We start from the raw sequence: 12,526 nt of genomic DNA on the forward strand, positions 1-12,526 counted from the left end.
CTTAGTTTTGTGCTGTCACCTTAGAACAGGAATCGCATTGGAACCATTCCCAAGAAGTTCATGGCTCATGACATCGGCTGAACTTCAGCTCAGCCAAACTGAGCTGTAAGAGGCTTCTGTAAAGCCGCAGGAGAGCAGTGCTTAAAAAAACAACCTCTGAAGACAAACACCTCTCGTGTGCCCAAGACATAACAGTATCAGAAAATTCACAGCCAGCCTCTTGAAACATGAGTAATGCTCTTGTGGCGGGTACAAGACAGCAGAAGTGGTACTCTGGGTAGGCTCCAGTTTCTGCAGAATGTAGATACCATTTGGGTGCAGGTAGGAACAGGCTGTAGTGTGACTAACTTCCCGCATAGTTTTCACCTTGAGTGATGGGAATGTGAGAGGTGGTCCGTTTGCCGCCTTGGACAGATCTGCTCTTCATAGTCACAGTCCTAAATTTAACTCTTTAAAGTTGTTCGTTACTATTTGTCCCTATTTTTCCTCTCCCTTATGCTTCACTTAACGAGCAGTGGTATCCAGCATGTCCTCTGCTTCCCACCATAACAAGAAACATAATTTTGAATGATTCCAAGTCATCAGGACATTGTACTTCTATTGAGAAATGTTTTATTGTAAGCATTTATTGTAAACACTGTTAGCTTCAATGCTTAATAATTTATGTTATTTCAGACTACTTTCTTCCCTCATATAAATTTGCTGTGTTAAATGCGTGGGGTAGATGCCCCCAAATCTGTCTGTATCAATGATTTATAGGGTCCCACTCAGAGTAGTAATGGCTGTGTGATGCAGGTGGGACATGAAGTGCTGGCTGGAGGGAATCTTGTACCAGGGAGGAGTAAATAGTTACTACAGGGGAAGAGAAAAGCCTGGCTCTTCAGTGGAATCCAGAGGTGCAGGCTTCATAGGGGAAGCACATTGAGAGAAGACACCACAGAATATTACATGCTTTGCTGCCTTTTAGTGCTGTGCCATAGAATAGCTTTTAGTTTAGAAAGCACTAGTTTCCTGCTGTGATTTTGAGTATAAGGTGGGAAATGAGGAATACTCCAAGGCAGTCGTAGGAGCATAAACAGACACTCCCCGTGTTCAGATCTATACCCAGTGTGAGCCTGAGTGAACAAACATGTTCCACTTTAATCTATTTTAGGTCAAACTTTTCAGCTAATTACTGTTCTGCTTAAAACTGAACTAAAAATTTCATACATGTAGGATTCATTCTTCACCACAGATTGAAAAAGAGGAAGCCGTGCCATTATTTGCTGGCTCAAGGAGAACTGTTCCTGATCTACTAGTGTCATCATGCTCTTTCTGGAGGAAAAAACTGTGTTGGGATTTGTCCCAGATCATTTGTTTAGCAGAGGATTATGTTGTCACCTCCTTTTGGAACCCAGTTCTAAACTTTTCACTGGGTCACTTGTGAAAAACATATTTTGCACGTTTTTCATCGGTCATGTTGTTTTCTGCCCACGACAGTACCTTTAGAGACCGGCCTTTTCCACAGACTTCTCAAGCATCTGACTAAGGTATAGGAGTTGGCTGGTAGTGCTTAAAGACCTATTTGTCACTTTATCTCAAAGGAAAGGATGAGGAAGACCTCCTAAAGACTCCAGGTGAAAATAAATAGCAAAGGTATTGGGAGGAGGGTGTTAGGAAAAGGTGTGCTTTTGTGGGAGGTTCATAAGAATACTTACAATATTTACACAATTTTGAAGCCCTAAAAACTGGATTAGCTTCTACATGAGCCTAAAGATTCATTGCTTATCTGCAAGACACGTTTTATTTAAGATTGATGTATATGGGCATTGTATTGTGTAAAATACAGGAATGATGTGATGTAATAAATGTCCTCACTGTTTGCGTGTGTTTCAGTTGCTGATATGTCAAGCGTTAAATTAAGCTAGCACTAAGGTAAAGAAAATAAAAATCCTTTGAAGAGAAAGGGATGCACGTTTTTCATTTTCAGAGCTGAACTTCACACTTCCATGAGCTTAGTATGTGAATGGTTTTTTGATACGGAGGGCAGATATCTTCAGTACACCTGTCACCTTGGAGAAGGTTCACTGGTTCTGTGATGGTGGTGAATATCATATAAGAACTGTCACTGACTGTTTGTGTATATGAGTAATGCTGGATTTAGGGAAAAAAAGCCTACCGGTCAAGACACTTTCTCTGTTTCTTCTATTCCTTTCATAAAGGCACATACAAGTGATTAATTTGTTGAGAGAAACGGGAGCACACCTTTCAAGCCATGACTTGGAGAACATTGGAACAATACTCTGCAGGTATATGTGATATAAGGTGAGGTGGCCCTCAGATTGGGGTGGAGGGGGATGGTTTTTCAGAAGAGACTCTCGGAATGGAGAGCAGCGTGTAGACAGCTTCCAAGAAACAGTTGGGTCCCTGGCACATAACGTGGGTATTTCTGTGCTAGACTAACAATGAGGCAACGAGTGAAGTGATGATATTCAGAATCAGCTTTGTGTTAGAGCACCAGTAACTCAAGAGAGCTCCAAAGTAGGGAGTATTGTGGGGATAAGTGAACTAGGAGCAAATAATGCCCCATTTTTTCCAAGCACTTTCACTGAGAAAGGGTGGGGAGCAAGCTGTCCAAGGTGTGATTTAATAGCATCTGTATTTGAGAATAAAGCTGCGCATAGTGCATAATTTTTATTTTATTAAAATCCACTTTTCACTTAGATGCGAATGGCTTCTACTCTAACTAGCATGTAACATCATTCTTCAAAATAACTAAATCAAATAGACAAATAGGTTTAACTCCAAAACTTTTGAACAACTGCTCGCCATCCTTATATTTAATTTTAATTTTCCATACAATTGCTTTTAATATATAAGGTGTTCTAATGATACGGATATATATTATGAAAATAAATAGATGCTTGATATTATTTTTTCCAGTACTGGTCCTGAATTACAAATTACTCTGAAAACTGTAAGAAGGTTTAATGTATTTCCTAAAATTACTTCCAAGTTTTACTTCATTTCTTCTTCTCAAAAACAAACAAAAAACCCCCTGAGTACCAGCCTTTATATCAGGACTTGGCAGGAAGCTATGAGACTTGTAGGAACTAGCCAGTGCTGTATGTTGTCTAGAGAACCATAAGGCCAAGGTAAAGCTCATGTGTGTTCTGTATAGAGACTGGACTCTGTCCTTTGAGTAATTCTGGAATCAAGAAATAGTAGCTGGAATACTGCCGTTGTTGTAACACCCTCAGAGGAAACTGGGTAGTAAGACTTTTAGCATGAAGTTAAAATAAGGGCACTGCAGGTGGTAGGACAGTACTAAACCCTTGGTTTGCATCGTTTCCATCTGCCAGGAAGGCGAGAGGAGTGGCTTAGGGAATGGGGTTGGTCTGCAAACAAATTGGCCCCTTACTTAGCCCTGGTGCTACGTGCAGAACCAGTTTGGCCAGCTGACCTGGGAGTTGTGTGTCCAAAAGAAAAAAGAAGAGAACAAGGGTCCTTTAAACAAAAAGTGGTTCTGATGCAGTTGATTTTAAGGAGGGTTGTACACCCTGCATCTGTGTGACACAGCCTCCTGTTGATCAGAGCTGGTGTTTTGAGAATTAACATTTAATATATTTTGAACTTGCATTGATGGTAATAAGTTCAGTATAAAACCAATGTAAATCTTCCAAACGAGGGTGGGAGTGCTGAATGTGGACTTGGTGCGGTGTGGTGTGCTCGGGGTGAGAGGGGAAGAGGCTCTCCCAGCCCGGTGCGGGTTGGGAGCCTGGGCCATGGCAGCAGGAGTGGTGGCCATGGCCAGGGACATGCGTGCTGGCAGGCATCGCTTCCCAGCCTGAGGCAGCCATCAGGCGTTGAGACCACACTGAAATGTCCGTGAGCGGTGGCTCTTCCCTCCACTGCTCCTATGGAGCTGAAGGGCTTGCTTTCCTCTTGCTGTTTTAGAGGGCCTGGCATAGTCTTGTGCACCAACATGGACTTTCTCCACAGAGCATTATTCAGATGCCTAAAAGTTATTAAATCTGAGGTACTGGTGTTTGTCCTGCCAGAATGTCTCAGATACTTCTGCTGGAGTATCCTCAGATGACCTGAGTGATACACTCATTTTTCCAGCATGCTTGGGCTCTCTTCTCTGTCCTACCTCTTACCTCCTTTTAAGCCTTCCCTTTGCAGGCACTGGCACCTTCATGGCAGTCAGCGTGTTCACACGGTCAAGCTGCTTATAGAACAACCTGTTTATGACATCTTCCCTCTGTCCAATTTGAACTGTTTTCCTACGTCTCTTTTATCTTGTAATGTGCCTTAAGCTGCAATTTGTACCAGTCTGAGCTTGTCACCAAGGTGGTATGTCAACTTCTTGAGGTTTAGAAGGACAAAGCTGCTTGCTTTCTGATAAGCTCTAGGTTCCTGCACTTAGCTAACTTAACTTTTTTTCTCCCATACAGCTCTCTCGGAATTAGAAGCTGTAATCATGTTTCCCTTATTGCTACTTACCTGTCCTCAAACAAGCTGGCTTTCATAAAAGACCATGAACAGTCATTTTTCTGTTCTAATACTGTCTTCTCAGCTTCTTTATCATGTTTAGACTCATAGTTAATCATGTTTAGACTCATTATTTTAGATTAGAATAGAGTAGTTCAGTTGGAAGATTTTGAAGATAAAATAAAAATACACGTGCTCCTTTGCCATTAGTGATGTTTGAGAGGGAAAGGAGTACCAGCCAGAACCGAGAGCTGGACAGGATCAGTGGGAACTCTTGTGTAGGACATGGAAATGCACATAGGTGCAGCAAGTATGATCTACTTATTAAATCTTTCATGGTTTCACTTGCTGGTTTCTTTTTTTAAGCAAGAAGTGTTAGTCTGAGTTTTAGAATCACTTTGTTGATGTTTGGTACCTGGTTCATGGCTTTGTTTTGAAATGAGAAAGAGGTCTCAATGTTGGTAATCTGTTTAAAATGCCAGAGTCTCTTCTCGTATTGCAGTAGTATTGTCATCTGTCTGCAAAACCAAACCATGTCTAGATAAATTGGGACACTTAGACTTATTCTGAAGGCTTGTCAAGTTCTGGAGTTGGTAAACAGTTGCCTTGTGTTTGTTTTTTAAAGCAAAGAAGCCTGTACAGAATTGAGATACTCTGTTCAAGTCTATACTTCACAACATTAAGTAGGGGCATAAAGCCAAACCAGCCTTCTCTTTCATATTCTTAGATTTCATAAAGTGATATGATATAATACACAAGGCTGCAGCCTTTCAAAATCAGCAACTTTCAGAATAAGATGCCTCTTCAATTTAACATAAACTTGGGGGGTAAGGCTGGGGGAGGAAGGATAAATGTGCCTTGGCAGGAATTAGGACCAAGCTTTTAATGCCTGCTGTCTTTCAAAGAAGTCTGTTTGCCTCAGCTGAGAGACATGGAGATACTAGCTAAGAGCAGCACTCCCAAATGTGTTGAGGATAGCAAAAACCATGCCTTGTGCTTGACTTTTAACTTGCTTTTTGAGGATTTGCATTTTAAAAAAAAAAGAAGGAAAAAAAGTCTGTCAGGGTGATGATGTGCCTAAAAAAAGAAAGTCTTTCCTGATTGCTTCATACAGATGCTGAAAAAGGAGAATCGCTGGAAAAGCAGAGCTTTGTGTCCCAGAGGGAGATGAAATCCTGGTACCTGTGGAGGCAGGAGGGAAGCCCATGGTGTCATTTTGCTGTGCTCATTACTTCCCAGATCTAGAACTGCATTGGCCCTTGTCCTTCTAAACCCTCTGAGACCTGAGCAGCTTCGCTCCTGGTACCCTGACTGTAACAGAGCACCCCTCAAACAGCAGCTCCTGTGACCGAGTTTGCATGATGTTAGTGTGACAGGAGGCACAGAATCAGAGAGCATAAGTGCCTGATCGCTGTTCTTGTTATCTTAGCTCTGTCATACTCGTGGCTACATTAGCCGTGCTTAAACTGTGAAATGGGTACATAATCATTTTTCTAAATGCAAGAGTATTGACAGGCAGCATTCCTGGGATTATCTGCTGTAAATGGTATCAGTCAGAGTTTAGTAGTTCTTTGTCAACAAAGCAGGTTTTAAACTTCATGGTAAGTGTATATTGAAGTTATTTTTATTTTATTTCATGATATAAAAATGATGGACTTGCTGCTTAGAGGATGCCCTTGTAGCTGGAATTGCTGGCATAAATATCTTTGAGAAAAACACAGAGCAAAGGTCCCTGTAGTGTATGTTGAGAAGCCCTATGTATATATTTGACTATATGACGTACACTTACAGCGTGTAAAGGAAATACAGATGCGTTTGGCTTGACTACGGAGATCGGGAATTGGAGAAAATATTCTGTGGTTGTCTTGATTATAATCAATTTGATGACTAGTAGGTATTTTCTCTTTAAGGTGGTATCTAAATTTTCTTGCGAGCTAAGTCAATTTTTGTTGTCTGGGTCACAGTACCCATGGAATAGATTTCTTACCTGATCAGTAAATGGCTGCTGCAAATCTGAAGATACTTCTGTGTATTTGGATTGCTCTGATGTCATGGGGGGAGACCGCTCTGCAGTGTTGACCTCTGGCAGTGTGGGTTAAGTTGCTCTTTCTGAACAGGTGCTATTAGGCAGTTAATTTTCAAGTAAGTGCAATAGTCCTGGTTTGTTGCTTACAGTGATGCGAGCTGAACTGCCCTGGCTGCATAGGTTGGTAATATTTCTACATGTGCTGGTCTTTGCCCAAAGTGGTTTCTGCTTCGCACGTGGCTGAACGCTGAGATTCTGTCTGGCAGATACACTGCTTTCCTGTCCAGTGTGGGAGGCGCTTGCAACTCTCACTTGCTAGGTTGGCTTTTTGTTTGTGTCTTTGTTCCTTAATTCTGGGACCTTCCAGTGTCAAAGGCAAGAGACTTGTCTTTGTAAATAAAGATAATTCTTGTGTTCCAGAAGTGGCTGCTAAGCAATTTCTTCTCTGCTTCACTAATGCTTATGCACTTTCTTTACTAATAGTTACTTTTTCCTGCAGTTTCCTTAAGTACTTCCCACTGAGCTTCCTGTTAGAGCTCCTTTGCCTTCATCTGTTTCCTTTTTGCTTCTGAGGGGCCTTTTTTTGCGATGGCACTTTTAATTAATGATTTATTGATCCTTTTCTTCATGATGTCAGACTGAAGCACTGCTAAACCTCCTGGCACCCCACTGCCACTTCCCCATTCCGCGAAGGACGCAGCTGTAGGCCTTCTGCCCTGCCTCAGGGTCGGTAGGGGTGCATGGAGGAACATAGACAGCGACCCTTTGCTTTCCCTTTTCCTGCCCAACCTCTGGGACTGCTGCAGGCAACAGCCTCCCTCTGACTTTCTCCTCAGACTGCTGCAATTAGAGGCTTCCACTCCCCTGAAAGCATTTTTTCAGGTACTTAAGGAGATTTAATCAACAGCAGAAGTGATTTCAGCCTAGCAGAGAAGTGAACATTGCAGCTTTGCTTTCAGGGTTTCTTCCATAAGCTTAGCTGGCTGTCTGCCCCTTGCATCTTCCAGCCTTCTCCCCTCTCCACCAGGTCTGCTGGGTTTGGTTGGCGTACCCAGGAGCCCATCACCGTCCTCCCTCCCTGCTTGCCAGCAGCATGCCGTTCCCCCCACGGCGAGCACTGTTCAAGGCAGAAAACTCTGAACTTAATATGTTTGGGGAGGGTTCCCCCTCTGTTAACGAGACTCAGCCTCACTTGATGGTTATTGTCATGGTTCTGCTGAAACAATCTGGGAGCACGTGGGGAGCTCAGATCTGAAGCCTGACAGGTGTTGGTATCTTGAGAACACCAAAGGTGGTGCCCCCAGCCTTGCCGTCAGTTCAGCCTGTCCACAGGCCTGGCACGGACAGTCATGCCTGTGCATACATACAGGATATTAGCCCTTCTTTTACCCCCCCCAAAAAAGTAAAAAATGAACCTTAATTATTATAGATGAGACTACCAGCGGATCGGCAAAGAAACAATCTGGTGTACACTCCTCTGGAAACTTTTAATTCACTTACTTGTATATGATTAATTTTGATCCTTTCTATTGCTTGCTGTACATGGCAGATAGAGTTGATCTTTAATAAGCTCTTTTTTCTTGCTTGCTGCCCATTGAAATCTTGCAAATTACCCTACAAAAGTCAAAAAAGTAGCTGTGTTGCTGTCCAAATGATATCACATAAATGTGCTGTCATAACTTCTGATAGCAAGCACAGTTATGCAAACACGTGAAGGGGGTTTCTCGGGCATGTGATATAAGGCATGCTGATGGCTCGCGCATGTGCTTGTGCTCCCACTTACTCAGCTGCATCTTGACTTCACCACTGCCCGCCCCCCAACTCATTTTGTGAGATAAATATTGTGTTGTGAAATATGAAACTGCCTGACTTTTTTTCCCCTTTGGTCATAGTCACACCCACTCTGTGAAACTAGCCTATTGTAAGTACTTATAGCGCAGCCCTATTAATTTAAGGAACTGACTCATCAAGCTGGGTTGCTTGCTCAGCTATTCAAAGCTGTTGTAATAGTGTTCCTTTACTTACCTCTCTACCCTGGCAGACATGTTGAGCCTGCCCTGGTTCAGCGTTCGCCTGCTGAGCTGATTGACCGGAACCCCAGAACGCACTGCAATGGACCAAAAGATTTAGAACCGATATTAATTATTCTTTTTCCAGCCTTACAGCTAAAGGCGATGTGGATGGGCTGTATGCCTGGTACCTAGCTGGTGCAGACCTGGAGCAAACCGGTTATGATGGCAGGAATCCCCTCCAAGTAGTAAGTGTGCACATGGCTGTACTCCGTATGGCGTGCTAGCTGTGTGAGTAATAATGCACGCTGTCAGATAATATTAGTTTGGGAAAAGTAAGTGCTGCTTTGGGGACTATAAACCAGATTAGAGTTTGTTACAAACTCAAGTGTGGTGCTGTTGTGAAGTAATAAATTGTTGGAGTTAGAATTTTCTCATCTATATCAGAGGAATTAAAATTTAAATTGAATTGTAATTATTTTGTGGTGACATATTCTTACTTCCCACAAGTAAGCATTTGCATGTCCTGGTGTACAGGATGGCAGGATTTACTCATGTTTCTACTTCCAGGCAGAGGCTACAGGGCATAATGAGGTTCTTGACTTCTTTAGACAAAAGCAGTAAAGAAGGTAAGATCTCGTTTTCAAGTGCTACATTTCTGAAATGTCCAGATCAGCATATCCCTGTACGAAGGGGGATTTTGTGTGTAAGCCCTGGTTCACCCCGGGGCATCTGGGTTCAGCTGATGTGCCTGCCTTAGTTTCTGATACGACTCTGAATACTTTAATCCTGCCTTGCAGAGTGAGGCTAATGTTTATTCCTCTTTCTGCCTGAGCCTGGAAGTGCTTTTTTATGGTGTGTTCCACAGTGTGGTTCTGAACTTGTTTGGGAGTCTAAACAGTACCAAAATAAAACCACTGAGGGCGGCAATGTCTTGTTCCATTGGCCTGTTGCGGTAACTTGCTTCTCGGAGTTGCCTGCGTTAGAGAGGGAATGCCTGGCGTGGGGCACGTTGCCAGGCCTGGCTTGCAGGGTGCTGTGCCCACCTTGCAGGGGCAGACCCTTCTCCAGCAGAGCTGCGAGGCCATCACAGCCGTGGCTTGGGAGGTGCTGCTGTGTCCCCACGGCATTTCCACACGTGCTCTCCCTCTGGCTGTTAACGGAGCGCCTCTCACCAGCCCATCTTCTGGTCAACCACCATGAGAGACATGGGGCAGACTGTTAACGGACAGGCGTTAGCTGCCCTACGCACGCAGACTGCAGCAGGCTCCCTTTGGGCAGAGCGCTCTGCGAGGGGTTTGCTCCTGCTGTGGGCGCGGGCCGGGGCAGTGCCATGGCCTCCCTCTTGCTCAGGCCTTAGATGTTGCTGCCTGGCTGTCTCTGGCAGGGACTCCCAGCATGAATCTCCTTCGCGCTGCTGGCATCCGAGCTGTGTTTCCCCCACTGCCTGCGTGTGAGGCGGGCGTGAGCTTCGTGTTCAAAGCGTCAGATCTGACAAGTCTCTCTGTAGGAAACTTGTCTGGGCGTTTGACCTTCTCCAGTGCTGTGCTGTAACTGGAGGCATTTAAAGCACTTGCCTCCCGTTTGTCGGAACTCCCTCCTGATGCAATATGTTGTTGACTTAGATATCTCTTCTCCAGTATATTGGCAAGTCTAATACTGATTTAAATATTGGGAGGAGATAATCCCCTTAATTAAATAAAATTAACACAATATTTAGTTAAAGGCTTTGCTGCATCCATGGCTACCTTGCCACTTGTGTGTCCCAGTTGATCAATGTGAGTAAATTCATGTGTATATAAGCAGGGAACTGCAGCTGGAGCCAACAGCGTTTTTTCATCACTGTGTACTGGTCTCAATGAACATGGCACAGAATCAGGCATTTTCTGCTTTCCTGTAATGTTTTGGGGTTTTCTTTGTTTTTACCTGATAGAAGGATTAGATATAATCACAGTCTCGAGCATTTAAATGGAAGTTTTCCAGTGTCCAGGATGAGGATGCTAAAAATACCTTCCGAATATGGGTTATGTTGCAAGGGGATTTCCATTTTCAGTGACATACATCTACAAAAGTCACACTTGTTTTGTAAGTGGGGAGTGAATGTGTTAAATCCTCAACTCGTACATGGATCATCTCCTCATTCCTTTGGACTGAGCCACCAGTGTGTAGGCAGTCTGAAGGCACTCTGAAGGAAGTCTGCAGGACCGCATAAGAACCTGCTTGGCAGGCTACAAGGTCATCTCTTCTCAGGAAGGTTTTGGATACTGCCTAGTTCTAAACACCCATTTTCTCTTTCTCCAGAGGCTGTAGAAGGTGGTCACTCCTCTTCAGAAACACCAGCTTTGAACATTAATGGTGTTAAACAGTTATGGGAGGAACAGAGGAAAGGAACAATGGTAGCTGTGCTTGGAGCATACAGCAAAGGTAGAGGAATGCTCTTAACCTAGGATCACATTAAGTTCTTACTGATTTTCTACAAATGATTTGCTGCTTTATCTTTTAATGGCCTTTTTTGAAAAGAATTTTTTATAAACAAGTGAGGCTGGAATGTATTGCCTTTACTGCACAAGTTCTGTTTTTAAAGAGACCTTTTGGATCTTACGTTAAATCAATGAGGACAGCATTGCAGGCGTAGCAAACAGAAATGCTCTGGTAAATTCATACCGAGAAAAAAACAGTGGATTGTGCATTTCTGCGTTTCAACTAATAAAATCTCTGAGGAACAATGTTGGTTTCACTTTGTCTGTTTTTTGCAATGGCTTTTATCACTTCAGTTGCAGTTACAGCAATTGTGAGTGTCAGTGCAAACAATTGAATCAGTCATGGGCATCTGCCTGCAGTTGTGTACTAATCTTCACCAATGTGTCGCCATAAAACCTCACTTAAAATGAGTAGGAGGCAGATGCCATAAAGCATGTTTGTGGGACAGTCTAAGTGAATTGATTGTTTTGTTTCTAATAGCATCTTTCCCACATCCTGACCGGAATATAATCAAGATTGCTGCATGCTGGACACATAATTCTTTGGACTGTAAATGTGATCTCAGTATTAACAGACCCCAAGATTAAAGTCCCAACACTTTCAGACTAAAGAAAAAAGCTTTACAGCTCTTTACAGCTGTGTCTGCCCTAGAATATGTAAACGTAGAGAATACTTCAGGCAAATGCATATGTTGGAGATGACAACTTTTAATTTCGCCTACAGCTTCTGCAATAATCTATGTGGATTTTCTGTCTCCTTCATCTGAAGGGAATCTCTGAAGTGCAGACAGTTTTTTCTTTTTCCTCTTTATACTCTTCAACCTTCCCACAGCTATTCTTATCACAGAGAAAAGCTGCATGGGCTCCTTGCTGAGCCTGCTAGCATTAAAAGATTCCCAAGGTATGCTGTGTATCAGATCCCCCTAAAACAAGGTAACTATGCACATCGTCTGAGGAAACACTGTATACGCTCCAGTTAAAAACAAAACAAAAACATGAAAATGCCGGAAATTTTAATGTGAAGAGTAGCGCACCTCTTCGCTACAGTCACAAAAGCTACAACTATGCTGTCTCATTATTAAATAATTGGTATTAAATAGCAATAAACATGCTTTAGCTTGAATAAAATTAACACGGTATTAAGTAAACAAGGTCTAACATCAAAAATCAGGCTTCAAATTCATCACCTTCTTGGTGTCCTATCTGTAAATACATAAAGGTGATGTATGTAACAAAGTAAGGTTTGTGAAAATTTTCATGATCCAAAGAAAAACCATACACAGACTCTTCTTCCTACAGTATTTAGTCCTACTATCTTAACTCTTGCCTAGTCAGGAGTCTGAAAGTTGGTGCGTTGACCTAGGAAATCCCTTGATAAACTTCTCTGCAAGTGACTTCCTTGGGATCGGAGTATTTCCTTTTTTTTTTAATGATTCTCAGTTGCAGTAATTTGTCCATAGCAGCATCCATTCTTTGTTTCTGTACCAGAATGACTGACTGCAACATATACAGAAGCATCAATATTTTGCTTATACTTT

At 42.8% G+C, this 12,526-nt stretch overlaps 1 protein-coding gene across 2 annotated transcripts in view; it reads left to right on the top strand.

Moving 5' to 3' along the window:
* The window catches only part of ASPG (asparaginase), a 49,386-nt gene extending 38,152 nt beyond the window's left edge, over nucleotides 1-11,234 (top strand). The window contains exons 13-16 of one of the 2 annotated variants that reach the window (XM_075426685.1): nucleotides 2,202-2,288; nucleotides 8,657-8,756; nucleotides 9,079-9,137; nucleotides 10,810-11,234. In XM_075426685.1, the coding sequence (XP_075282800.1) occupies nucleotides 2,202-2,288; nucleotides 8,657-8,756; nucleotides 9,079-9,132 (241 nt within the window). In that variant the 3' untranslated portion in view covers nucleotides 9,133-9,137; nucleotides 10,810-11,234. The remainder of the gene's footprint in view (nucleotides 1-2,201; nucleotides 2,289-8,656; nucleotides 8,757-9,078; nucleotides 9,138-10,809) is intronic. The other variant, XM_075426687.1, reaches the window with a different exon arrangement.
* The last annotated feature ends 1,292 nt before the right edge of the window (nucleotides 11,235-12,526 follow it).

The sequence above is a fragment of the Opisthocomus hoazin genome, chromosome 7 (genome assembly GCF_030867145.1).
Source record: "Opisthocomus hoazin isolate bOpiHoa1 chromosome 7, bOpiHoa1.hap1, whole genome shotgun sequence".
Classification (NCBI taxonomy): Eukaryota; Metazoa; Chordata; class Aves; order Opisthocomiformes; family Opisthocomidae; genus Opisthocomus; species Opisthocomus hoazin.